Source organism: Dendropsophus ebraccatus, chromosome 7, assembly GCF_027789765.1.
Source record: "Dendropsophus ebraccatus isolate aDenEbr1 chromosome 7, aDenEbr1.pat, whole genome shotgun sequence".
Taxonomy (NCBI): domain Eukaryota; kingdom Metazoa; phylum Chordata; class Amphibia; order Anura; family Hylidae; genus Dendropsophus; species Dendropsophus ebraccatus.
The window spans coordinates 66,383,282-66,411,162 of record NC_091460.1 but is presented as its reverse complement, the minus strand read 5'-3'; the positions used below and the strand labels follow the sequence as shown (position 1 = coordinate 66,411,162).

General features: G+C 42.7%; 1 protein-coding gene across 2 annotated transcripts; it reads left to right on the top strand.

The window, feature by feature from the left end:
- Nucleotides 1–1,559: 1,559 nt before the first annotated feature.
- ASAH1 (N-acylsphingosine amidohydrolase 1) lies at nt 1,560–27,617 on the top strand. Of its 2 annotated transcripts, none has more exons than XM_069977698.1 (14): nt 1,560–1,719; nt 3,559–3,605; nt 4,221–4,311; nt 4,992–5,078; nt 10,106–10,184; nt 10,498–10,572; nt 10,659–10,704; nt 11,618–11,762; nt 14,452–14,506; nt 14,896–14,977; nt 19,737–19,868; nt 19,943–20,066; nt 21,488–21,544; nt 26,800–27,617. In XM_069977698.1, the coding sequence occupies exons 1-14, from the start codon at nt 1,630–1,632 to the stop codon at nt 26,887–26,889; spliced, it is 1,200 nt and encodes a 399-aa protein (XP_069833799.1). In that variant the 5' UTR covers nt 1,560–1,629; the 3' UTR covers nt 26,890–27,617. The 2 variants fall into 2 exon arrangements, with proteins under 2 accessions (XP_069833799.1, XP_069833798.1); XM_069977697.1 differs by lacking the exon at nt 26,800–27,617 and adding an exon at nt 22,144–23,582 and having other exon boundaries at nt 1,563–1,719.
- The last annotated feature ends 264 nt before the right edge of the window (nt 27,618–27,881 follow it).

Genomic DNA, 27,881 nt, shown 5'->3' with positions numbered 1-27,881 from the left:
TCCCGGTCAGTCCGGTGAGGCCCTGGCATCCTCCTGGTCAGTCTTGTGAGGCCCTGGCATCCTTCCGGTCAGTCTGGTGAGACCCTGGCATCCTCCTGGTAAGTCTGGTGAGACCCTGGCATCCTCACGGTCAGTCTGGCGAGACCCTGGCATCCACCCGGTCAGTCTGGCGAGACCCTGGCATCCTCCCGGTCAGTCTGGTGAGACCCTGGCATCCTCCTGGTCAGTCTTGTGAGGCCCTGGCATCCTTCCGGTCAGTCTGGTGAGACCCTGGCATCCTCTTGGTAAGTCTGGTGAGACCCTGGCATCCTTCCGGTCAGTCTGGCAAGGATCAGCATCCTCCCCGTCAGTCTGATGAGGCCCTGGCATCCTCCCGGTCAGTCTGGCGAGGCACAGCATCCTCCCGGTCACTCTGGTGAGACCCTGGCATCCTCCCGGTCAGTCTGGTGAGGCCCTGGCATCCTCCCGGTCAGTCTGGTGAGGCCCTGGCATCCTCCCGGTCAGTCTGGCGAGGCACAGCACCCTCCCGGTCAGTCTGGCGAGGCACAGCATCCTTCCGGTCAGTCTGGTGAGACCCTGGCATCCTCCTGGTCAGTCTGGCGAGGCCCTGGCATCCTCCCGGTCAGTCTGGTGAGACCCTGGCATCCTCCCGGTCAGTCTGGTGAGGCCCTGGCATCCTCCCGGTCAGTCTGGTGAGGCACGGCATCCTTCCGGTCAGTCTGGTGAGGCACGGCATCCTTCCGGTCAGTCTGGCAAGGCCCTGGCATCCTCCCGGTCAGTCTGGCGAGGCCCTGGCATCCTCCCGGTCAGTCTGGTGAGGCACGGCATCCTCCCGGTCAGTCTGGTGAGATCCTGGCATCCTCCCGGTCAGGCATCACCTTGCTCTGTTGGCAGGGCTGTATTAACAGCTGCTGCTGCCCTAGGCACAAAACGTGGAGACGCCCCATCTACACGCACCTATTGGCGATACCAGACCTGACCAATACCACCATACCCCCCGCCCACCAAGACACCAGATTTACTGGCAAGTCTGAACGGGAGGAGGGAAACTAAAAAAAATAAAAACAAAAAAATGTGTTTTTTCTGTCCCCCTGCTCCCTGGTGCTGCCCCCCTGCAAGGTGCTGCCCTAGGCACCGGACCACGGGTGCCTAGTGGTAAATACGGCCCTGTCTGTTGGGTGAGGCCCCAGTAAGGAAAGTTTGCGCAGCTCTGCTCTAAGGGAAGGATGCTGCCTGGGATGTAGTTGTCTCCTCGCTCCCCTACACACTATGCAGATACTATGTGGGAAGGAAGCCTCAAGGGTTGTAGCCTGTATTCTAAGTCTACAGAACTGTTGTCCAAACTTTGATGGATTCCATTCCTATTAGTGTAATTCGGTGTTACCCAACTTGTGGCAACTACAACTCCCATCATGCCCGCACGTTATGCGTTGTGCTAAATCTGGAGAACACAGGCCTGTCCCAGCCACATGACACACACGCACGGGCTGCGGCTTTTGTTGTGACCTGAGAAGGAAGCATGTGACAGCTACTCACCCCTCCCCCTGTGGCGGTAAATGGTACGTCCCAGGAGAGGTCATGTGACAGTCGGCTCAGGACCCTGGTAGCTGGTAGGCGATAGCTGTGGAGATGCGGAGGACGATGCCGGGCGCTGTGCTGGGCTCCTGCCTGGTGCTGCTGGCTCTGGGGGCCCTCAGCCTGGCGCAGGACGTGCCGCCGGTAAGCGAGGAGCCGTGCTGTACCGGGCTATAATAACTATAGGGGGCGGGGGGCTGTCACTGGAGTCTACACAGCGAGCTGGGGTGCTGGGACTTGTGGTTCCACAGCGGCTTCTAGTTCCCGTGAATATTGGAGTCATGAGGCGTCCTGGAGACAAGACGGGGTGCGGGCTATGTAAGTGCTTGTGTAATGGGCGCTTCCGGGTACAGCGCAGTGTACATGGGGCTTGTCTATAGTGTGTGTGCCTACCTGTCTATAGTGTGTGTGAGCCTACCTGTCTATAGTGTGTGTGAGCCTACCTGTCTATGGTGTGTGTGAGCCTACCTGTCTATGGTGTGTGAGCCTACCTGTCTATGGTGTGTGAGCCTACCTGTCTATGGTGTGTGAGCCTACCTGTCTATGGTGTGTGAGCCTACCTGTCTATAGTGTGTGAGCCTACCTGTCTATGGTGTGTGAGCCTACCTGTCTATGGTGTGTGAGCCTACCTGTCTATGGTGTGTGAGCCTACCTGTCTATGGTGTGTGAGCCTACCTGTCTATGGTGTGTGAGCCTACCTGTCTATGGTGTGTGAGCCTACCTGTCTATGGTGTGTGAGTGTACCTGTCTATGGTGTGTGAACCTACCTGTCTATAGTGTGTGAGCCTACCTGTCTATGGTGTGTGAGCCTACCTGTCTATGGTGTGTGAGTGTACCTGTCTATGGTGTGTGAACCTACCTGTCTATAGTGTGTGTGTGAGCCTACCTGTCTATAGTGTGTGAGCCTACCTGTCTATAGTGTGTGTGAGCCTACCTGTCTATAGTGTGTGTGAGCCTACCTGTCTATAGTGTGTGTGAGCCTACCTGTCTATAGTGTGTGTGAGCCTACCTGTCTATAGTGTGTGTGAGCCTACCTGTCTATAGTGTGTGTGAGCCTACCTGTCTATAGTGTGTGTGAGCCTACCTGTCTATAGTGTGTGTGAGCCTACCTGTCTATAGTGTGTGTGAGCCTACCTGTCTATAGTGTGTGTGAGCCTACCTGTCTATAGTGTGTGTGAGCCTACCTGTCTATAGTGTGTGTGAGCCTACCTGTCTATAGTGTGTGTGAGCCTACCTGTCTATAGTGTGTGTGAGCCTACCTGTCTATAGTGTGTGTGAGCCTACCTGTCTATAGTGTGTGTGAGCCTACCTGTCTATAGTGTGTGTGAGCCTACCTGTCTATAGTGAGCCTACCTGCCTGCCTGTGGCGTGTGAGCCTACCTGCCTGCCTGTGGCGTGTGAGCCTACCTGCCTGCCTGTGGCGTGTGAGCCTACCTGCCTGCCTGTGGCGTGTGAGCCTACCTGCCTGCCTGTGGCGTGTGAGCCTACCTGCCTGCCTGTGGCGTGTGAGCCTACCTGCCTGCCTGTGGCGTGTGAGCCTACCTGCCTGCCTGTGGCGTGTGAGCGTACCTGCCTGCCTGTGGCGTGAGCATACGGGGCAGGTGTAGTGACAGCAGTGTCTTCTACAGTGACCCGGAGCCTGCGCCTGACCATAGAGCCCTGTAAACACACAGCATGGAGTGTATCACATAGCAGCCCTTCCCTCTGCAGCTGCCTTATATCTACCCCCGACTCTGTATACTCCCTACAGGACTCGTCTTGTCAGCTTCTTCAGGGGACAGCCCTGGATGGTGACATGAAGCTGTACAAGGTCTCCTTGTCCTGGCCCGTGGGCTCATACATTTCTATCATTTTCATTGCCATATACACTCTAGTGAGAATAGGAACAAGTAAGTTTCTCCGGAGGGCCCCTTTAACTTCAATAACAATGTAATGTGCGTCAGTCATAGCTGATAACCTGAGTGTCCGGGTGTTTTATTTCAGTATACAGAAGATTGCAGAAGTGGAACGTATCCGCCCTCTGGACCAACGTAAGTCACCGTAACACACTGCAGGGAGTTGGTTTTAAAGCGGTTCTCCAAGTCCACATATCCAGACAATAGGCCATCAGCCTCTGCGTGGTGCGGTGCCGACACCCACTCGATCAGCTGTTTGGCCAAACATACATTGTGAGGAGAGCTGGAAGCAGATGCATTGTTCATTGTGTAGCGACCGTGCCGGGTTATTCCAGCCTACAGTCACTCCTAGTAGTAGCTGAGGTGTAGTAACCCAAACACATATTATACCTAACAGATTGGAAATATGGCGTTGCTGAATGTCCTCCCATACACAGGGTGCAGTTACCCAGCACGTCTACCAGAGCCATCTCATCCCAGCTCTCCTCATCGTGTATGTCCAGCCATGGCCGCAGTGCTCAGGCTCCACGATAATGACACATCCCCATCTTCCATCTCTCCATTACTGCTCTGGGTAGGATAGGATAGAGAAGTGACTTCTATCGACAGTGGATTGTCTTTATTTCACTTTTATATGCAGCAAATTACTGTGCGTTGTCCTGGTGAATATGCAGTATATATTTAACTGTATGGCCTAAGTGATGCAGTGTATTTCTACTGTGATTATTATAACCATTGCTGTCCTTGCAGGTACCTAGGAAATGCACCAGTGTACACCTTGAATCTTGACCAACCACCCAGTGAGAGATGGAAGCAGATAATAACAGACAAGAAGCAGCCAGTGAGTGTGTCAGCTCTACCCATATAATAGCTTATGGGAGGTGTAGACTGAAAGCTATACTCCTCGGTCAGATCAGTGCAAAGTCAGCTAAGGGCGACTTTCCTAATATATTTCCCCTCTATATCACAGGTATCTGGCATAGTTAGCAGTGTTTGTGTGTATGGTAAATATTAAGTTAGAAACATAGAAGATTGTCAGCAGGAAAAGACCACCTGGTCCATCTTGTCTAGTTGTGGGTAGTTCAGGACATGGAGGCTGGAGACCACTGCACACACAGGAGAAGCTGCTTTATATCTTTCCTTAGTCTCTCAGAAGTCTCCTCAGAATCATGTAGGACATTAGGGAGAAGCTGCTGAGGCAGTGTATAATATATAACTCCCCTGGTATATGGCTGGCCATTTATGAAGGAGCAAGAGTCTGAGTCGTTCCTGATAAAATCAGGAGTTGGAGTTGGAGCTGCGGCTTACCGGCTCCACAGCCCTGAGTGCCAGGGTCCTAAGCGGGTTCTCCAGGCTTTGTAAATGGTTGAATGGCTTTTATGATTACTATTGTATTTCTTCTGCTTTATGTCTCCTCATCCCTGTCTGTCTCGCCTGCATTTTGTATAACTGTAATGTAGGATATCAGCAATGATTTATAGATGACATTACTCATGAGTTTTTCTTCCTTCCCCTCCATAGCTAACAGCAATGATTCAGCAGATTAAGGACCTGGTGAAATTTGTCTTTCATAGTGAAAAACTGATCGACTTAGTAGATACTAAACTGGTAAGTTGTGAGTTTCCAACCTCTAGGATGCATGTGCAGTGTATGTTATTATTTTAACCAGTGTTGGTCACATTTATTTTTAGTGGCTCAGAAAGGTAATATGGTCAGGCTGGGGTCACAACAATGTTGTAGCCTCCGTTTATAACAGAAGCTGCAGTGTTTTATCAGATCCAATGCATAAAGGATGTTGGAGGACCAGAAGGCGCTTCATGTGCAAGATTGTAACAACAATCAGCTGCTAGAAGCACAACTCCCATCAGAGCCTTGAACCTCCTCTGTGGGCTTCTCCCGATGCTTCCTACAAAGTTTAGTCTGGTGCATTATTGACAAATGACTTAGGGTTTACTGATCAACACAAAACCATTACTGTAGTCTGAAACTCTTATGGTGCGTTTACACAGCAAGATTTATCTGACAGATTTTTTAAGCCAAAGCCAGGAATGGACTATACACAGAGAACAGGTTCTAAAGGAAAGACTGAGATTTCTCCTCTTTTCAAATCCATTCCATTTGGCTTAAACAAAAAATATGTCAGATAAACGCACCATTAGTCTGCTCTTAATGGAGCTTCCGATACAGATGTGAACAGAGCCTTACTTGAAGCTTACCTATAGGGGAAATTCCTGCCCTTATTTATTGGTGCTGGATGGATAATAAAATTAAGAAGCTGTGGTGTCACTAATATTAGAGGAAGAGGAATAATTGTATTCTCTTGTGACGAACTGACTAACCTTTACTCTCAACTTTAAGCACAGGGGAAGGTGGTTACATGGAGCTAGTTGGGGGTGGGAGGGAATCTTTACTTGTTTATAAATCCATTAAAAATATTGGGGTCCGTACTTTAAACCAGGTCATTGTGAGTCATTCAGGGATGCAGCAGTGCCTTGCAGATGGTAGAATGTTGTGGTGTGAGTATGTGGGAACAGGCACTTTGTGGCCAAGCTCTCTAGTGTTTGTTGCACAAGATGTGGAATTTCACAACCTTGGAAATATTTTGTTCTTTCACATTATTAAACATGAACACAGAAATGTATGTGAAATCATGAACGTTTAATTATGTCTCAGTGGACAATAGCCACCAACCAAAGCTCACTGACTTGCAGAAATCAACTGTAATTTTAATGAAATTATTTCACAATTTGCCGTAGTCTGATGGGTAGGCTACAGTACTGTGCACATGATCTGGTTATGACCATACAGCAGGCAGTTAATGTTTCAGTTCCTAATATTCATTGTTAGTCCAGTTTCATATTAATGTAATGCAGAAACACACAAAAAACAAATTATAGACTCTTTTTAAAGGAGTTGTGCAGCTCCAGGAAAACATTTAAATATTGGCTTACATAGATGGCATATAGGGGATTGGGGTGTTGATGCCACTGCCACCATTGATGAGACTGCGAATTAATTTGTAGGTAAGACATTCAGTGAACAAATCGCTTTGATCACCTTGCATGACCTACATAATGTTGGAAATTATACACAAAATGAAAAGGTTAACACCAATGTCTCTTTCACAACCAGGAATCCATGCTTTTATCCCCTACAATCTAAGGCGGAATGCATGGACAAATTCCAACAGGTTGTAGAAAGAGATATCACATCTTTGGTACACAGTGTCACTGGAGGCAATCAGGCCAAAAGTAATCTCACATTTAGAGAACGTGAAGCTCTACAGGAGTTAAAATCTTACAGTGACATTGTGATCAGAATGTCTGATAAAGGCGGGATTGTAACTGTCATGAACAAATCTGATTACGTGGAACAGGTAGAAAAATTACTGAGTAATACATCAGTTTACTTACCACTCACATACAATCCAACCAAAAAATTTAGTAAGGAATTAAGTAAGATTGTTTCCCAAGGTTTGCATTTGGGTATTCTAACTAAAAGAGAATCAGAGTATCTAATAGTAGATCAGCCGATCACTCCTATTCTGTATACTCTTCCAAAAACACACAAAGGCATCAATCCACCTCCTATTCGACCAATCGTTTCCAGCACTGGTTCATTGCTGGAGCGATTGTCAGAATGGTTGGATTGTTTATTACAACCAATGGTAAAACGGGTACCAGGATACCTGCAAGACTCTAGAGATGTTTTAACCTCTCTTAGTGACGTCACATGGCAGCCAGAGTGGCACTGGCTTACATGTGACGTCACTTCGCTATACACTAGCATTCCCTGGCCGGTAGCATTACAGGCACAACAATTTCATTTAGAAAAATATGGTAATTACACAAAAGACCTAAATGAGTTCATTCTTGAAGTTACATCTTTCTTACTTAGCCATAATTTTTTTATGTTTAATCGAAAAATTTTTTTACAACGAAGCGGAGTTTCTATGGGAGCTAGACACTCCCCTTCACTAGCAAATTTGACTATGTCATTTTGGGAGGAACATTTTGTTTTTTCTAGTGCCAATCCTTTTTGTTCACACTTGCAATGGTACGGGAGATTCGATTGTCATTATCATTTGGAACGGAGATGTATCTCCCGTGCCATTGTTTGTGGAGCATTTGAGTTCTAATAATTATAATTTAAAATTCACTTATAATTTACAAAAGGAAGCAATTGAATTCTTGGACTTACAGCTACAGGGTACACCTTCTTGTAGCATACAATTCTCCACATATCGCAAACCCATATCGGGTAACTCTGTATTGCGGGCAGATAGTAATCACCCAGCACATACAATTCGTGCAATTCCTGTGGGTGAGCTAACCAGGCTCAAAAGGAATTGCACGAGCAACGAGGTTTTTCTTAAAGAAACCTCAATGTTGGAACAGAGGCTGAAAAGAAGAGTATATGCAAACCATTATCTCAATAGAGCAAAACACATAGTATCTAAAAAAAAAAGCCGTGACATGTTAGTAACACCTAAACAAACAAAATATATCTCGCTCCAAAAATAGTATGTCTAAACCAGTACTTTCCATGGTATACACACCTTAATCAAATCAAATACATAATAAAAAATCATATTCACATTTTGATGGAGGATGCCAAACTGGCAGAAATACTAGCGCAGGGTTGCGCCATTGTTCCCAAAAGAGCTAAAACATTGGGAGATTTGTTGTCACCTAGTCTTATTGTGACTGAGAAAAGGACTCCCACTTGGTTACAAAAACATGTTTTTTACAAGTGTGGAGGTTATCCTTGTAGAACGTGCACATATGTCAAATCATGTACTACATTTTATAATAATTCCAATGATAAACAATTTTTCATCAAACAAAGGATGGATTGCAATTCCACCAATATCATTTATGTCATTGAGTGTTCATTGTGCAACATTAAATATGTGGGATGTACCACACGCAAAATGAAAATTCGCACGTTAGAACACCTCAATGACATAACTGGTAATCCATTACGTAACAAATCAGGTGCCTCTGCACATTTGTTACACTGCCATGGTGGTAGATGCGATGGTTTCACTGTCTATGGCATTGAAAAAATTACCCCGAAAATCAGAGGAGGGGATACTGAAAAATTTCTTAGAAATCGGGAGGCATACTGGCAGTTTAAGTTGGGCACCAGAAGGAATGAATGTACTAAAGGAATTTATGTATCACTATTAACAAATTATGGTATATTCCTTATTAGTAGACATATAAATATTATTATTTTTCCTTCTAACATTCTTTGTCTACGCACCATTTTACAAACACACGTTTGTTGACACACATGTGTAATAATAAATATGAACATATTGAAACAGCCATTCATATAAAGTTTCTGCTCGAACGCAGTTAAGACACTATTCACATAGTTCAGTTATTACCGCACAGAAGTGTGTTTGACATCTGAAATGTATCCATTTAATTATTATGGCAAAAGTATATTCATTTATGCTTATGCTCATGTTCCTGTTTGTGTTTTAATGTGGTGCATTAACTCCTTTGCTTCTATTCCTTATTTAAGTAAGCAACCGCATGTTTTGTCCATTTGCTCACAGCATTTGTAATCAGTTCTTTTAATTGTATTCCTCTATTCACTTGTATGTACACCTGTATGGTGACTATTTAAGGAAGGTAATGAGGGGGAGGCACTAGGTGAACAAGAGTGCGCATGCGCTCGAAACGCGTCTAATCTGTGGGGTCACTGCCTTTTGGTGTTCTGCTGTCTATTATAACATTATGGAATAAATGAGAAACTTCTTTGCTAAGTGCTGGATTGTTGGACTTCTTCCTTAGCATTGGGGTGTTGATACATTAGCATAGCAAGGTGCTATGTGAGCTGAATGGAAAGAAATGGGAGTAGCTCAGCAAGCACTGACTTGCTGATAATGATAATCAAGCTCATAGACTAAAGATGGGGGGATTATGTTCAGGAGGCTGCACTGTGTACATAGAACTCAAGTGGGTGGCAGAGATGAGAGGAAAACCTTGATTTACTTTTTGGACATAGTGTGCTCACCGATTGCAGGTACACAGCACAGGCTCTCCCCTTCATAGCACTGCTCCCAATTCTTGCATTCCACCTCTCTCTCTTTTTGCTAGAGATGGCATTCTTCTAAACAGGTAGTGGTCGGCACTTGGTGGCCATGACCTTTTGAGATTTTTTTTTTTTTCTGGGTTAAGGAGTTATTTTTGGGAAATTAATTTATTTACAAAGATTTTAGATAGGGCTAAAAGAAAGTGATAGCACCATAAATATGACCCTATGGTGCCTACCCTTTTTGTATGCCTGATGAGTGTGACATGGCTGCTTTTTGAATTATGACCTTATCGCTACAAATCCTGGCCCACCCAAGTCTTTAGTGACTTGAACTAAAAGCATCAACTCTAAGTTTGGGTCATGACAGCCATGGTCAGTCCAGGACATCTAAACGTAACATGGTGTGCACTGTTCTAATAACAAAAGAGCAGTTGCATTGTACTGATACAGTCTTCTGTCTATAACTGTAATTTATGGTGAGATCATACTATATATGCTGATAGTCATGCATTCTCTTTGGAAGCATGTTAGTATACGGTAAACCTAATGCTTCAATATGTTTTTTTAACATGTTTGTTCTGCAGCCAGCTCTTGTTGGAAATCTCCCTCCGCCTTTTGATGAAGAAATTAAAGGAATTGCAGATGCATCTGGACTGCCATTAGGTATCTGTGTGTTTTTACATTTTATATCAGTCTCTGCCTTTATCCTGTTATATCCTGTACTAGTATTATATACTATATACTAGTATTTTTGTATAGGTATTTTAGGAGGCAGCCATCTTGTCTCATCACTCCAAGAGGTTTGATAAAAGGGTCAAAGTTCAAGCTGCTTTGTCCTGGATGGGAGATTCATCAGAAACCACCACCCCTCCATTACTTTTGCCGGAGACCAGGAGGAACAAAATGTAGTCTTATAGTAACGTGCATTGTAGACGTTAGATGACTGCTTCTTTGTTTGTTTTTTGTTTCCTAACAGGAGAGGTCATGTTGTTTAACATTTTCTATGAAGTTTTCACTGTGTGCACATCAGTTGTGGCAGAAGATCCGTCTGGTAATCTTTGCTTCTTGCATCTTTTACAGCTTAGGCCAGTGCTTTCTCACTTGCTCCTTTTTAATATAAGTCTATTTATTATACAGGAAAGTTACTCCATGCCAGAAACCTGGATTTTGGATTATTCCTTGGGTGAGTGCACCAATTTCCTGGCAGGTGACTAGTGATGGCTTTTAGTTTCTTCCCGTGGCACTGACACATTCCACATCACCATACACCTTACATCTAATGCTATCTTCAGCTGAAAGAGAAGTATTGTGGCACTCTCCAGTGTCTTCCCTTACGAATTATTGATGGCTATAATGTAGTAGTGCTTATCAGGCTATATATACAAGTGTAGTAGGCTCTCTAGAAGCGGGTGATGTGTTGTAAAAAGTCTGAAACATATACCACATATATAAATATGCACCTATGTAGATTATACATCAATATTTCTTACTAAAATATGTATAAAATGTTTGGTCCGAATCTCAATAATCAAACATAATTGTAAAGAGTCCACTCATAAGTAGGACTTGTGACAGATAACAATCTAGATAAATAAAAAATACATATACAGTAAAGAATAATAAAATACTAAGACAATTATGTTTGATTATTGAGATTCGGACCAAACATTTTATACATATTTTAGTAATAAATATTGATGTATAATCTACATAGGTGCATATTTATATATGTGGTATATGTTTCAGACTTTTTACAACACATCACCCGCTTCTAGAGAGCCTACTACACTTGTATATATATCCATTCATTTATCCATATCCCGTTAGCGCTGGGACAGTAGTGCACTCGAAGAAGGTGGATTCCATTCATATTAGTTAGGTGCAGCAGACCTCCACGATTTTATCCTTATCAGGCTATATAGAGATCATCCAGCCACACAGTCCGCTTGGATCTATACATAGGGAGCGGGTTAGACTTGGTATGTAGAGCTCTATGCTACTCCCAGGTTTTGTGATTTGTCTATTCTTCATGGTGTTCTGTCTGTTCTCTACATATTGATTGTAGTGTTTTGTTTCTCTTATTTCTGGTTACTTAGATGGGACGTAAAGAATAATTCATGGATGGTTACTGAGCTGCTCAGACCTTTAGTTGTCAATGTAAATTTCCAGCGAAACAATAAAACAGTTTTCTTGTCTACGAGCTTTGCCGGATATGTTGGAATGTTAACTGGAATGAAGCCGGTAAGTCAGTTTTATACAAATATCAATAATGTGTCCTATGCTCCCATGTATCTTAAAGTGTTTTTTGCAGAAATCAATAGTCCAGGCGATTTTAAGAAACTTTGTAATTGGGTTTATTATCCGAAAAATGCATTTTTATCATGAAAAATCAGTTTGAAGCTCTTCCCCCTGTCTTCATTGTTCTCCTATGGAGAGAGCTTAAGAAAAGACCAAAACAGGACAACAAAGAGTTAATCTACAAATCCCTCACGGGATATCTCCTGTGACAGTCACCAGTGACCTGTCTGAGCTCAGATTACAGCTGTCACCCAGCTCCATGCCTGTAATCCTCTGTTATCTGCTTTCTGCTGCCGGCTAACTCCCTCCTTCCTCCTCCCCCCTCCCCTCTCCCTAGAACAGACAGGGTACGTCTCCTGCAACAAGTCACAATTTTCAGATTTTTCAGAGTGGATGAAAAAGAGGAAGGAGGGGGGGACCTGGGAAAAGGCTTTTTACATGCAGATAATGGCAGATTTGGCTAATAAACCCAATTACAAAGTTTCTTAAAATCGCCTGGACTATTGATTTCTGCAAAAAAAAAAAATACGACAGTGACTCTTTAAGCTGGCATTACACATTAGCATAGTACAAGTGCAAAGTGTGTAGAAATAAGCGGCAGACACGACAAAATGCAGTTCAAACGATTCTTGTGATTTTATTCCATGAAGATGATATTTAGGTACAAAGGAACATTACAGCATGCTAGTGGGGCAGGGCAGCTGTTTCTTGGGTAAACCAAAACTAGCCTGATATAAAATATTAAAGCCTACAGATACCTAATGGCAGTCTAGATGCATCTGCAATTCCTCTAATTTCTTCATTAAAAGGCGGTGGGAGATTTACAAGAGCTGATTTACCCACGAAACAGCTGCCCTACCCACCAGCATGCTGTAAGGTCCTTCTGTACCTGTATATCGTCTTCATGGAGTAAAAGCACAAGCATTGTTTGAACTGCATTTTGGCGAGTTGCTGCTTATTTCTACACACTCTGATCACATACAGTTACAAGCACTCTAAAGTTTTTTAAGCTGAACACCACCACAACTAGCTGTATTTATGTATCTAAACCTGAATAACTCTGTATAGGCACATAGGGGAAGGGGGATAACAGTGCAGACTCCATTAAATACGCATTAGTGTATAGTGTTGGCTAAACCCATTGATCTTGCTGCAACTAACTGACTGACAATCAAATGAATAAAAGTGCCTCCCAACTCTCCCCCAGTGGCAGTTGTGTTTTACTCTCTGGGAGATAAGCCACCTTCAAAAGTGTCCCGCAGTGGCTCACTCCCACTCTCTTGCAAACACATGTACATTTGTTGAGAGATGCGTCTGTTTGGGGGTTTGGATTGAAAGAAAGAGCTGCTAGCTACATGAGGATTTAGCCAACATTCATCCTATGTATATGACATACCTGAAGTCAGCGGCCGATGATTTTAGGTCCAGACTTAAAGACATGATCAGCTGATGTTTGTAGTCATCTGCTGATAATTGTCTTTATTACACGTAGGAATATCACTCCAGGTAATAGGACCCAAACTCAGCTAGAAGGGCTTATTTAACTAGTTGTTAGATTGTTGTATACAAGTGTTAGTTTAAGGCCTTATTCACACCTTTGCAAAAAGTGTCTACATTTGTGGATCCGCAAATTTTTGGCTAAGATAGATCACCATGCTTTTAATAGGGGTAGTCACATGCCCGCATTGTTGTAGTGTGGACCGCAGTTGCAGCACATTTCTCCAGAGAAATCTATTAGAGCCTCCACTATCCACAAACCGTCCGCAAACAGCAAAAAATGCTGAACACAACACAACTAGTCCAAAACACTACACAATGTCTGGGTTTCAGCAAAAAAAACAAGGATGCTACGGATGTGAACTGTGGATGGTTTTTAGCAGATTGCAGATGTCAAAATGCGGCCCAAATTTCAGTCAGAAAAAATATACTGACGTGTGAATGAGGCTTTAAAGTCTCTTTCTGTATAAAGGACTAGCAATAACATAAATCTGGAAAAATAATGACCAAGAAGGATATGAAAGGGGTATTCCTATGGTAAAATATTCTGGAAAGGATATGACATAACATTGGAATTAATGGGGGTCTGAACCCTGCTTTTCTCCTGCATGGCAGCCCTTTTGGCTTCCCACTGTGCAGGGTACTGTAACACATCCCTGTTCATTAAAATGAGACAACCTTTCAGTACTTTACATAGTTACTAGTGGCATAGTGTCTGAGCCCTCCACAGGTATCACATCACAGTTATGTTTTTGCTTTTTTTGGAAGAGGCATTGTAGGAACATCTAATAGAATTGCTGCTTTAAAGGAGTTATCCAGGCTTAGAAAAACATGTCTGTTTTGTTCCAGATACGGCACCACTCTTGTCCTCCAGGCTAGGTGAGGTTTTGCAGCTCTTTTCCATTGACGTAAATGGAGCAACAGTGTAATACCACACACAACCTGAGGACAGGGGAGGCACTGTCTTTGCAAAAAAGTAGCTGTGATTTTTTTGAATCCTGGATAGCTACTTTAAGCAAACCATGACTGCTTACAACTCCAGATCTGCAGCACAGATAAGCATTATACCGGTGTTTGTCTGGCTAGTACTGTGGCACCTCTTTCTGCCTAACCACTGTCGCTGTCATCTCTGCAGGGAATCTTGACCCTCACCATGAACGAGCGATTTAGCCTTGATGGAGGCTATATTGGTGAGTGTTTGTTTTGCACATACCAACACAACATTAAATACGTGCATCTTGATTTTGCACTGTGCTTTTCCTTGTGTACTTTTAACATCTGATTTCCCCCGGGCCATGCGGTCCCTCTCTGGTCATATCCTCCTTCTACTTATGTTACAGCTCTCCCCTTCTCTTATCTTAATGCCTGCAGCTCTTGTGACTAGGACATCTATACACTCATTTAAGCACACACTTATGTGCAGCTATTGTTCTTTCTTTACGTGTTAAGTGCCACTTTAATTCTGTATATTGTATTGACTCCACTCTGAGTACATCTATAAGAATGTATTCCGTACACATCCTTATTGTAATTGTATCAATAACAGTTGACAGCTTAGTTTCCTTATGTGCATATACAGGCGTCATTGAATGGATCCTTGGAATAAGACAAGGGGCTTGGATGAGCTTTCTCACTAGAAGTGTGCTGGAGAATGCAACAAGGTAAGTGTGATACTTGCCATACGTACACTCAAAACACAAACCTCATAGGCAATGTGGTATGCAGAATAGGTTTTATTCTATTTAATTTAATTGATCTAGTTGTGTTTTTGTTTGTCATCTGTTGGGTAGCTGCTGCTGTGTGGTGTGTGTGTGGCAGAGCTCCCCTTCATGTAGACGTTTAATTCCAATGTAACTGGATCTAGTTTCAACATATATATTCTGTAATACTATTTGATAAGTTGATTTTTTTTAAGAATTAGTTCCAGTGTTATATATTGCTCCCTCCCCCCAATGTTAATTTCTGGACTTCATTACTCAGTATACGTGTACAGATTTGTTTATTATATGTACAGTTCTGAGAAGATCTGACTTGCTAACTAGTTAGACAACCCAAAAGAAAGTCCTGCCTAAACAACATACAGTGCAACAAAACCATATAGAAAACCTAAAAAAATTGCACAATTATTTAGACGTATAACACAGTCCTTTATTTACATGTACAAAAAAATTGATAAAAACTAGGGAATTTCATGGGAAAAGACACAGATAACACAAGGCCAGAGGGGGAGAAAGATCTCAGTGTGGTAAATCAATATAAAATTAGAAATTATAAGTGCTGCAATATTATGTATACCAATTGCAACACTACCATCTAGTGGTCACTGAAATTATAGCAGATGACAAGTATTTAAAGGACAAGTGCCATGAAAAACCTTTTCCCAGTAATTGAAGCACATTACAATGTTATATAACTCTGTAATATGCTTCAATCACCTATCCGCCTCCCTTCCCGGTCTTTTCCCCCCTCCACCCCCCACCAGGAAGTGTCCTGACTCACACAGACCTGATTACTGTGGTCACCGTCACCAAGCTCTTCTCTCAGCTCCTTCTCCTGTTACACTAGCCTCCCCCCTCCCCTGCCTTGTCAGGTGACAGGCTTGCTCAGCTCCCATTGGCTGAACAACTGCAAGCCATCACTTGTCACATCTCACTTGCTTATCTTCAGACTGACTCCGGCACATAGGCAGCTCCCCCCTCCCCTCATACCCTCTCTCCTGCTGCCCTGGACTCAGTGAAGGAGTCATGTCACTAGAGAAGATAAGCTGAGCAAGCAGAGTCACCTGACACGGAGGGGGAGGGGGAGGCTGGTGTGACAGGACCTAGAGCAGCCCTCCTGCTGATGACTCATCCTCACAAGAAGGAGCTGCCTGGTGATGGTGACGACAGTAATCAGGTCTGTGTGAGTCAGGACACTTCCTGGTGGGGGGTGGAGGGGGGAAAAGACAGGGAAGGGAGGCAGAGAGGTGATTGAAGCATATTACTGAGTTATATAACTTTGTAATGTGCTTCAATTACTGGGAAAAAGTTTTTGATGGCACTTGTCCTTTAACCTGCAATGCAGTGACAGCATGGATGTAGTGTAATATGATATAGTATAATGGAGGAGAGACTGTGTAACCCCTCAGCGGCCAGCCAGGTAATGAATAGAGCACCACATGTAAGGCCCTACAGATTCCAATTCCTATGCGACCACACAAGTGAAAAACAAACCAACACTGAGATCTTACCCCCGTCCAGCCCACCAGCCCGACGCACGTTTCGCTCACTTCATCAGGAAGTTATTTATCATATAAACACTAGACAGATTTTTATGGAGGATGTAAACAATTCCTGGCTTTAAGAAAAAAAAAAAAAAGATGGGTACTAATAGTTTTTCCCCGTTACTCTGCAGGATGTAATGACATACTCTACTTTGCTATTCCATCTTTTTTCTACCCAGAATGTTGACATCACAGCTAGACAATCAAATGAATTTGCCCATTCGGTGTGGCATGATTTGAGTTTTGTGTAATGTCTCCTGCCACACATGAGAGCCTATTGGTGTAGTAGCACCATACATTCCAACAATGCGCACCCTTTGTTTTCAGTGAAAATATGCCCAGCAGTTCACATTATGAATTGCGGCAAATAGTTTTTTGAGCACACATTTTAACGTGTATCACTATCTGTCACCATGGGCTCCTTCTGAATCAGAGGCGAGATTCACTGCTAATCCGCAAGTTCCGATCTCCTTGAGTATGGAGACTGTAATTTGCACGCATTACCATCTTATTGCATCCCCGTATCCATGGAGACCCAAGCTTTCAGATTAGCAGTGGATCTCGCTGCTGATCCAGAAGGGGCCCATCATGACAGGCACACCTTTAACCCTTAGAGGGCCGGGCCAATTTAAATTTTTGCGTTTTCGTTTTTCCCTCCTTGTGCTTAAAAGGCCATAGCACTTGCATTTTTCACCTAGAAACCTACATGAGCCCTTATTTTTTGCGTCACTAATTGTACTTTGCAATGACAGGCTGAATTTTTTCATAAAGTACACTGCGAAACCAGAAAAAAACCTGCATTTCTTTTATTTGGGGGGACTGTGTTTTTACACCGTTCGCCCTGGGGTAAAACTGACTTGTTATATATGTTCCTCAAGTCGTTACGATTAAAGCGATATGTAACATGTATAACTTTCATTGCATCTGATGGCCTGTAAAAAATTCAAACCATTGTTAACAAATATATGTTCCTTAAAATCGCTCTATTCCCAGGATTATAGCTCTTTTATCCTTTGGTCTATGGGGCTGTGTGAGGTCTAATTTTTTTGCGCCATGATGTTTACTTTCTATTGGTACCTTGATTGCGCATATGCGACTTTTTGATCGCTTTTTATTACAATTTTTCTGGATTTGATGAGACCAAAAATGCGCAATTTTGCACTTTTGTTTTTTTTTTGCGCTTACGTTTACCGTGCGAGATCAGGAATGTGATTAATAGTTTGGGCGATTACGCACGCGGCAATACCAAGCATGTTTGTTTATTTTTATTTATAACATGGGAAAAGGGGGGTGATTCAAACTTTTATTAGGGGAGGGGGCTTTTTATTAAAAACAACACTTTTATTTTTACTTTTACACTTATACTAGAAGCCCACCCCCTGGGGGACTTCTAGTATAAGTGCACTGATCTCTCATGCAAATCTATGCTGCATTGATAGATGAGATAGGCACATTGATTGCTTCCGGCTGCTGCAGCCGGAAGCAATCGAGGGCCAAGCCGGGATCACTGCCATTACGGCGCTGACCCCGGACGGGGTAAGATGTGTGGATCGCTCTCCCGGAGGAGCGATCCTCCCCACTAGACACCAGGGAATGGCTCAACTTTGACAGCTGCATCCAATTACTGTATTAGCGGGCACAGCGATCGGACCGTGCCCACTAATAGCCGCGGTCCCTGGCTACGAGCGGTTCAGAGCGCGGGGCCCCGCTCTGAACACATGGAGGCGGCCCTGAACGTACGAGTACGTCCAGGGTCGCCTATGGGTTAAGTAAACCAGAATAAGTGACCTGCCTCTTATTCCACAGGACATATCATATTTCTAAGAGTTACAGGGACAGCGGTGAATTAATATTTTCATTAGTAATGTTTGTAAACCATTACTAATAAAACGACCCCTGACTTTCAAGAAGATTACCCCGGAAAATGTTAACCCCTGCCTTACAGCAGCAGGGTTTACCAGACAGGGGTTAGCTGCAGTTAAAGAAAAAAACAAACAAACAGTTAACTTATCTGTGACCCGCTCCCAGCAGCCGCGCGTCTCCCATCCCGTTCATGCTGCCGAAGGTTCCCGAAGCGCTCCCGGACAGCTGAGCGCCTCATGTGAGAAGCTCAGAAAGGCTCCGCTGCTGGGAGAGCTTTGGGAGGATGATCGAGGCTTCAGGGACTTCCGGAGCCTCTGTCATTTTTCTCTGTATAAGACGACCCCCCGACTTCTGAGAAGATTTTTCAGGGTTAAAAAGTTGTGTTATACGCCGGAAAATACGGTACTTTAGAGAGAAAATCCAGCGTGAGATCAAGTCTTCAGTAACTGACGGCTGAACAATCATTTGGACAGCATTTATATCTCCCGCAGTAACCGACTGCATTATTTCGTTCAAATTTTTGTATATTTTGTGCCTTTAAAGAGATATGTAAACGAGAAAATGCAATTGTTTTCTGCAAGACATCTGAGTTCTAATGTGTCTTGCAGAAGCCTATAATTTAAAAAATGCAATCGATTACTTGAAAGTGAACCTCTGCTTTGCCAAGAAAGGGGCATCTGGTTAAATGCTCTAGTATCCCATAGATTTCAATAGGGTTCATTAATGAAGTCAAGCACTTGAGCATTAATAAAAAGCTCAACTCCAGTAACAAGCACTCAAGCATATTAGTGCTCACTCAACTCCATCTAACCATCTAACAAAGGGTTCATAGATAGATAGGATACATTCACACTTTGTATTTGTATGTCATGGCTTGCAATGTTTTGCCACAACATACAGTTATGTCAAGGCTAGATCATGGTCACAGCGGCTCGTATACTCGCACATCCACCTGAGGCCAGGGAAGGGCAGGTCTGATTGACAGCTACACTACTGCTATGATGACCAGGAATGGAAATAGCTCCCAGAGCTGTCCTTTCTGAATACCTAATACAGCTGCTGGATTGCAGGGAGGCAAAATAAACAGTTTTTATTACGGCGTTAAACATTGCATCCTTATTATCCAGGCTAAACATTGCGCACATCTCTAGTGTAAGCTGTTACTGAGTGTGATGGCTGTGCTTGTTGTGGTATAATGTACTGATGTGTGTTATATTGGCACAGTACTATTGACTTTGGCCCCTCATTGTGACAAGTATTTTAATTCCTTTTATGTCTATTAATTTACCACACAGTTATGAGGAAGCGAAGACCCTTCTGTCAAAAACGGTATTGCTTGCTCCTGCTTACTTCATACTGGGCGGCAACAAATCTGGGGAAGCCTGTGTGATCACACGCTCTAGACAATCCTGCCTTGATATTTGGGAGTAAGTATATGGTGTCAGTGAAGAGTCCCATGTTTATATTATTGTAGAAATACTGACTGTGTGTGTCTCTTTAGGCTTGATATTCAGAAAGGCCAGTGGTACGTCCTCGAAACAAACTATGACCATTGGAAGCCTCCACTGCCTATTGATAACAGAAGAGGATTAGCCTTGAAGTGCATGGATAAAACTACCCAAAAGGTAATATTGTGTTAGTGATATACAGTTTTATTGGCTATGGACATTTATATGTATGTGTACACTTCCTAAATTCTAAATTTTGTTTCCTTTAGCGTCTGTGTAACTCCTTAACTTGGCTGCTTCTGACATAGATCTGACAGCACACTGCTTGTGGATGTGACAGGGCTCTGTACTCCTTATTTCTCTGGAGAGAAGAAAAGTCTTTAGGGGGAGTGAATCATACACATTGTACTCTGTCAAAAGGAAGGAAAGCATACAGGGGAGGGATGAATCTCATAGGATGTGTGTGCATGTATAAAGAGAAGGGAGCACCCTGGCCATACAAACCTCACATCCATCATGTGTTACTGAGAGGGGACACAATCACATGATAAAAAGTCCTAATCTAGGAAAAGGTTGCAAACGGCATATCGGTAGTCTTAGAATTAATAAAGCAATAGGAATATTGTGGCCTGAAACTGAAATTTTTAACAATGGCAATACCTAGATGTTCAGAGGAGTTGTATACACAAACTGGATTATTTTTTATCACTATTTGCAACATTTATTCTCTTCTGTTTTAAATATTAGAACAAGATGGTTAATTTCCCACAAGACACATTTTCTGCAGACATTTTCTGTTGTAAAATCTAAAAGTTTTTGCAGTGCATTTGTGTAGACTTGGCCCAAATGTTACCTTCCCTAGTAATGGGAAATCAGTGGGGGAAAATCTGCAACAAATCTTTCCTAAATTGACCTGCTTCAGCTCAGTTTCAATCCAGAAATTTTTCACAGCCTGCAGTAGAGGTTTCATATCTCACATCTACTTTGCTGTTACTGTAATCCATTATGCAATTCAGTGCTTAGCACTTCATTTTTAAAGGTGTCCATAATATTTATTGGATTCTTTGTTAGTTTGTTCTTACTTAGTACTTAGTACTGTGGTGCAGAACATTTTCTTCATAGATCTTTATTAAAAATTTTGCTTATCTTTGCCTCTCCACTGTACTGTATGTGTAAGCTGTTCTCCAGGGTTTCTCTTCTTGCTGTTTAATTTCTGAGTTCTTCTGTAACCACTGTATCTCTAAAGACCGTATTAGATAGGCTGACAAGCGTGGTAAGCATTGCTAGCAATGTCTGTGCAGCCCTTGTTTTAATCAGCTGCCAGCTGCGCGTCACCTATTACACAGAGAGATGTGCAGTCGGCAGCTGATGATTTTTAGACAAGTTAAAAGAAAGCAATAAGCAGACAAGCGAGCGTTTGCTCACTCGTTGCTGTCTCTATTACACAGGGAAATATCCATCTGATTAGGCAGATAGTCGCTCCGTGTATTATAGCCTTAACATTGAGAGAAGAGAAAATCCACCTGTCTGATATATCTTCTCCTGTAGTATAAGAAATCTTTTGTTATTTATTATTTACGTGTTATTATCTTTTTCAGAATATTTCATTTGCTACCATCTATGATATGCTCTCAACAAAGCCTGTCCTTAACAAGGTAAATTGTTTATTTCTAATCTTATTCCTATCTATCACCTTATCCTTCTGCCCTTCTGGTTTCTCTATGTGCTTCTTCATATAACTTCAATAAGTGATGTTACAAAATGTCTGTAATGGTAGTATCAAACATCCACTCACCCCCGCTTATTTGTATATACTGCTTGTGTTAATCTGTATTGGGATTGGTTTCCTGCAGTCCCCCCCCCCCCTGGGGTATTCTGTAGTGTGTAATACTTCAAGTTACCTAAAAGCCTCTCCGTAACCACCACTTCCATACATAAAGCTATAGAAAATTTTAAATGAAGGACAAATGTTTTCCCCAACCTGTGACCCTCCAGCTGTTGCAGAACTCCCATCATAAGACGGGTTGCGGGATACTACTAATATAGTACATTGCCTCTCAGACTGCACTGACTTTTTAGATTCATTCCACTCTTAGCAGAAAGCATAAGGTTGTAGTAGTCTTCCTGCACATTTAGGATAAAAGAAAGTACCTGGGAATGTTCCTAAACCACAATGGGTGTCCTATCTGTGTACCGAGAAGACAGCTTGGGGGTGAGGGTAATTTTAAGTCATTTTTTTGTGTATTCTTTGCAGCTTACTACATATACAACAATGATGTCTGTATCTGAGAGCAAGTTTGAAACCTACCTCCGGGACTGCCCACATCCCTGTATACCCTGGTGAGGAGAACTCGTAACAAGGAACCAAGCAATCTAAGCCCTTGTACTATATACAGGGGTAAAGAAGAATTACTGTTCCCTCCTAAACATGCCAAAGTAACACATGATTCTAAACTGCTGCTATTAAAATTCTGTTCTCAGCCAAACGCCCTTAGAGGGTTGGGGGGGGGGGGGTTATAGTTCTTCTCCTGTCAGTTATTTAATCTGTAACCCACCCCCTGACTTTTATCCTAAATTTATTGATAAATTAACACTTCCTAAATTTGTCATATCTCTCTTTAAATATTGTTGTCTATCTTGCTTATTTACAATTCCATTGGCAAAATTATACAATGGGCAGATACATTAATGAGGAAAAACTGAAGTCCTAAACTGTCAGGGGACTTTTAGCTTCTCATGAATGCGTTGTGGTGGGGGTATGACTTGTTATTCTGCAGGATAAAGTATATTTATAAGTGTCTGACAACAGCCCTAGTATACAGCAAATACCTGCTTATAATAGTATACAGTATAGAGACACTGGTCAGATATCACTCAGGTTAATGACCTTTTTCATTAAGCACTTTCTACCAAATCTGTGTTACTGTTGACTTGGAATAAATGGATTTCACAGACTTAAGATGTGAAGAAGTAGGTAAGATCAATGCAGAAGACACTCCCAAACTAACCTATAGTTACAGGAAATTGTTAATCTGTTTTTTTGGGACATACTAGAGGTTTTCTTAGGTTTAGGGAATAAATCTGCTCATCTTTTTGTGGCTTTTCCAGGCTTTTATAGCGAGAGCTGCCCATACACCTGAAACTGTGATGTACTATAACAATTGGTTTACATTGAACCTTCTAATACGGGGGGTCAAACTCGGGCCCTCCAGCTGTTGCAAAGCTACAATTCCCATTATTTTGGACAACCAAAGCTTTAGCTGTCCACGCATAATGGGAATTGTAGTTGTGCAACAGCTGGAAAGCTGCAGTTTGACACTTGTGCCCTAATATGTCTTTTTGACATACCCAATGTATATTATGACTGTGGCTGCACCTTAAAGGGGTCCAAGAGTTTTTTAACCCTGCCTCATGTTGCAGCCTCAGAATCAGAACCGTGGACTCTCACTATTGAAAGCTGCTAAACAGCAGAGAAGATTAGTCACTGGATGTCTTTTCTCTATAGCGGCAGACACAATGTCTTTTCAGGGGATCTTTTATATACATTAACTGAAGTAAAATCTGTTTCTTCTCTATTAACCGCTTACCATATTAATTTCTACAGCCATCCCAGTTACCATGATAACATGGGTTCTGTTTGCACTGAAGTGTTTCTTTGATGTAAAAATGTTAAGAAATATATTCCTACCAGAACTCTTTGTACTGTGTCTTATTGAAAGCTGGGCTGACCATACACAACATGATGTATATTGGGGCCTCCCACAGTATGCGCAATACTTAAAAGAATTAAAAAAAAAAAACGTATTCCAGATCTAAAAAATGTTAACTTTTGATAAGGCTAGGTTCACACTGCGTTTTCAGCATCCGTTTAACGCATCCGTTTTTTTGAAAAAACGCATGAAAAACGGATTGCAAAAAACGGATTCATTTGTGTGCATCCGTTTTTCCATTGACTTCCATTATAAAAAAAAACGGATCCGTTTTTTTTGGCGGACCAAAACGGACCAAAAAACGTTGCTGACCCTATTTTTCTGGACGTTAAAAAAAACGGATCCGTTAAACGGATGCTGAAAACGCAGTGTGAACCTAGCCTAAACAATCAAAAATAAAATTAAAAAGTCCACACCAGTACTGTGCTATTTGTAAGAGCAAAACAACAACTGACATACTGAAACATTTAACACAGCCCTTGAACCGCAGCATGTGCACAATGTGTAAGAGCACCTTAGTCAACAGTATGTAGTACCCCCATGCAAAACTGACTCACTATGTGCACACTGAGGAATTAAAGAGGAAGGTTTTCTGCTTTTCAAATTTCTTGCCTATTCAGCTCTGGCAGTATAGGAGCAGAATTTGAACAGAATTCAAGCCCTATTGACTTCTATAGGATTCCTCTAGTGGAATCCACACAATGGGACATTGCTCTGTTTATATTTCACTGGAGGAATTTCAAGCAGAAATTAAGATTGGATTTCGCTTCAAATTCCTTACCTATTCCTCAGTGTGCACATACCCTAAGGACCCGTGCACACAGAGCAAGAGCAGCGGAATGCCGCTAGCCTCCATGTCATAATGGCGCTCTATGGGAGTCTTGCGCGCTGCATCTTTCTGTGCTGAAGAATGAACATGTTCATACTTCAGTGTGAAAAGAGGAGCCGCTGGCGGCATTCCACAGTGGACAATTCCGCCGCTCTTGCCCTGTGTGCATGGGACCTTAGGGTATGGAAAACACGCCTCCACCTGTGCCATAGACTTCATTCTATTCACAAGCAAATTCTGCCGTCCACACGAAAAATGAACGGATTTATTCTTTGGGCAGAAGGCAGAATATGCCTGACCATAGAATGCAGTCTATGGCACAGGCGGAGAGTGGAGCGGCAGTGGATGGGGAAGAGTGGCGGAATCCGCCACAAGTCCTCTGCGTGTTTACCTCAGTGTGCACATACCCTAAGACTTCTTACCCTCACACGCCTTCTTTTTCTCCTTATTTCATCATTCACTCTGAGACACTGCTCAAAGTCAGTTTTGAGAAACAAGACTGAGATCATTGAGAGATCCAGTTAATGCTGATCATAAATGTCTATTGAGCTGAAGGTAAGACAGCTGCTGAAAGCATATATTATATCCTACCCTGCTGTGTTTTCATAGTGAATGAGAGACCTCAACAAGGGTGTGAAAAAATGGTTATCTAATGGTCAGGCATAGTGCTGCTACTTATGTGCACACATGATAACATATCCTTAACAGTTACTCACCATTTAGTTCTACATTTTCAGTGACCTGTATTCATAGGAAGTGACAAGATCAGCAATACTTTAAAGGGGTTGTTTTACAATTACACATTCTCCTCTATGCACAGAAATTGAACGGGCGATGGTGGTATACCCCTTAAAAGGGTTATCCAGGCTTAAAAAAAAAGATGGCTGCTTCCTTCCAAAAATAGCATAAGTCTTGTTCCTATTTGGGATGTGGTTTTGTAACTCGCTTCCACTGAAGTGAATAAGCCCAATTGCAACATCCCACCCAAACTGGAGACATAAGTGGTGCTGTTTCTGGATAAAAAGCAGCCATGTTTTTCTAGTCCTAAATAAAAGTCTCCTTAAAAAAAAAAAAAAAAAATTAGCACCCATATTGATCAACTATAATATGCAAAAGAAGAGCCTGTGGAGCCTCATTTAAGTATAAAAACACAGGACTAGCCAGATATCCCTTTGGGAAGGACCCAGCCAAGGGGCAGCTCCTGTAGGGAAACCACCAAATCCACCATATTAAGTGGCCCAATAAGTGAATGTAATGACAAGGGAAAAACCAAGGCCAGGTATCCAACCACAGACAGCTTTTTCGGGGTGTTGCCCCTCATCAGTATTCTGGCTAGGTGGGAGCAATGCCTAGTAGAGCCATAAGAGAAACAGATCGCTGATCTCCGGGAGATCAGCCAAACGATAACACTGCTGGCTGCCGATCAAGGCGCTTAATATGAACCATAACATAGTGCTTATTTCACTATGCCCTAATTCACATGGAGATACTTCAGGCATTGGCTAAACACACAATTTTAAAGAACTACAGTTTTGACGAGTATCTTAAGAAAGACTGCATGTCTTCTATCATCAAGCACAAAGCCAGGCATCAGATGGAGCAAACCACCACAGGACTCTGGAGCAGTGGAAACATGTTCTGTGGCATGATGGCTCACGCTTCTCTCTCTGCCATCATCTTTAAGTGCACGATGGGAGTTGTAGTTTTGCAGCAGCTGGAGAGCTACAGGTACATTGCTATACAGTAAGCTGCCCCTCACACAGCACAGACATTATTATGTGCTTTCCCGTCCAGCAGCAGAAAGCATAAGGCTGCACTAAAAATCCAGCAGCTTAAGAGGGCATTCATACTGTCCGTGAAACATGGAACCTACAGATGGGTAAGTGGTGTAGTGGAATGTATAACCGCCCAGCATCATGTATCAATATGATGCGAGGAATGTGTTGGAATCTTCACAGCACTATGTCATGACTGCGCCGCCAAGATTCAAACACTTTCCCTGCTCCTGGCATCATCATGATACATGATGCTGGGCAATGATACATTCCACTTCAATGCTTACCCATCCATAGGTTTGATGTTTCATGGAAGGTGTGAATGCTCCCTTAGCATATAACTGGGAATGAGTGAGCAGATGTGCAAATTTACAGAAGTAACGAATTAAAGTGCTTTGTTAGCTTGGCAGTCGGCTTATCAGCCACCCAGAGCGACACAGAGTTTAAAGGTAGCAGGCCGATGAGCCACTGTCAAGCTAACAAAGCGATTTGCCTCATTAATACTGTAAATTTGCTCATCTCTAGTGAGTATGCTATGTGTACTAAGACGGCAGCCTGGGGCAAGAGTAATATCGTTCTGTGTATATTCCCTGCAGGAAACTACATATACAACGATGATGTCTGTGTCCGAGAACAAGTTTGAAACCTACCTCCGGGACTGCCCACAGCCCTGCATGCCTTGGTGAGGAGGACCAGGAACCAGGCAGTCCAAGCCCTTGTACTATACACAGGGGTAAAGAAGGATTAACTGCAAAACATACCATAGTGATTCCAAAGGGCTGCTATTGTAATTCTGTTCTTAGTCAAATGTACCTGGGGGGGGGGGCAATGATTCCGTTCTTGTCACAGTTATTTAATCTGTATCAGTCAAGTATCACACTGCTTTATTCCAGCACATTACTGGTATTCCTCAGCATCCTGCACTTATAGGTTACTGTTCTTTGCATAGTAAAATGTGTTGCATTGAAGTCAATGGAAACAACGGCTATTGTTCACTCAATGTATTAAACAACGAGCGTTGTTCGATACGAGCGTTAAAATAATTGACATTATTTTCAGCTGTTGTGCATTGATTTCAATGCAATTTTCAATGAAACAACGGCTGTTGTTTTTAAGTGCCAAACATTGGTCGTTGTCCATACGTTGTGTAAAGATAGCCATATACTGTGGTGTACTGGAGTGTTTCCCATACATTTCAGTGGTCTGAACATAGTCATCTAGTGATTTTCTGCTCTCACATACAAATTTGCTGGAACACAATAGTGTGGTCTGCTGCTCTACCATGTGACAGTAAATTACTGCATGCTAGACAGAAGCCGCCCAAAGGTCGTGACTAGTCACATGGTAATCTGGATTCTGCACTAAAATAAATATTTACCCTAAAAGTTTACAATAAAATCTTCCACTGACAAAATAGCCAATGGTAATGTGCTCATTAGTGTGCTACAACCTACTGCACACTGTCAGCACCTCTAGTTGGGTTCAGGTGCTGACAGATTCCCTTTAAAAAAACACAGAGCTGTGTTGTGCTTGGTGTTGCATCTCAGTCAAATTTAAAGGGGCTGTCCAGTGAAAATCTTTTTTTCAAATCAACTGATGGCGGAAAGTTATATAGATTCGTAATTTACTTCTATTTAAAAATCTCAAGTCTTCCTATACTTGTCAGCTGCTGTATGTC

Excerpts from the sequence above, each read along its gene's own strand:
- ASAH1 (XM_069977698.1), top strand. The coding sequence starts at position 1,630 with ATGCGGAGGACGATGCCGGGCGCTGTGCTGGGCTCCTGCCTGGTGCTG. Across the intron at positions 3,606-4,220 it reads TATCCGCCCTCTGGACCAAC|GTACCTAGGAAATGCACCAG; the intron begins GTAAGTCACCGT and ends CTGTCCTTGCAG. Across the intron at positions 5,079-10,105 it reads ACTTAGTAGATACTAAACTG|CCAGCTCTTGTTGGAAATCT; the intron begins GTAAGTTGTGAG and ends TTTGTTCTGCAG.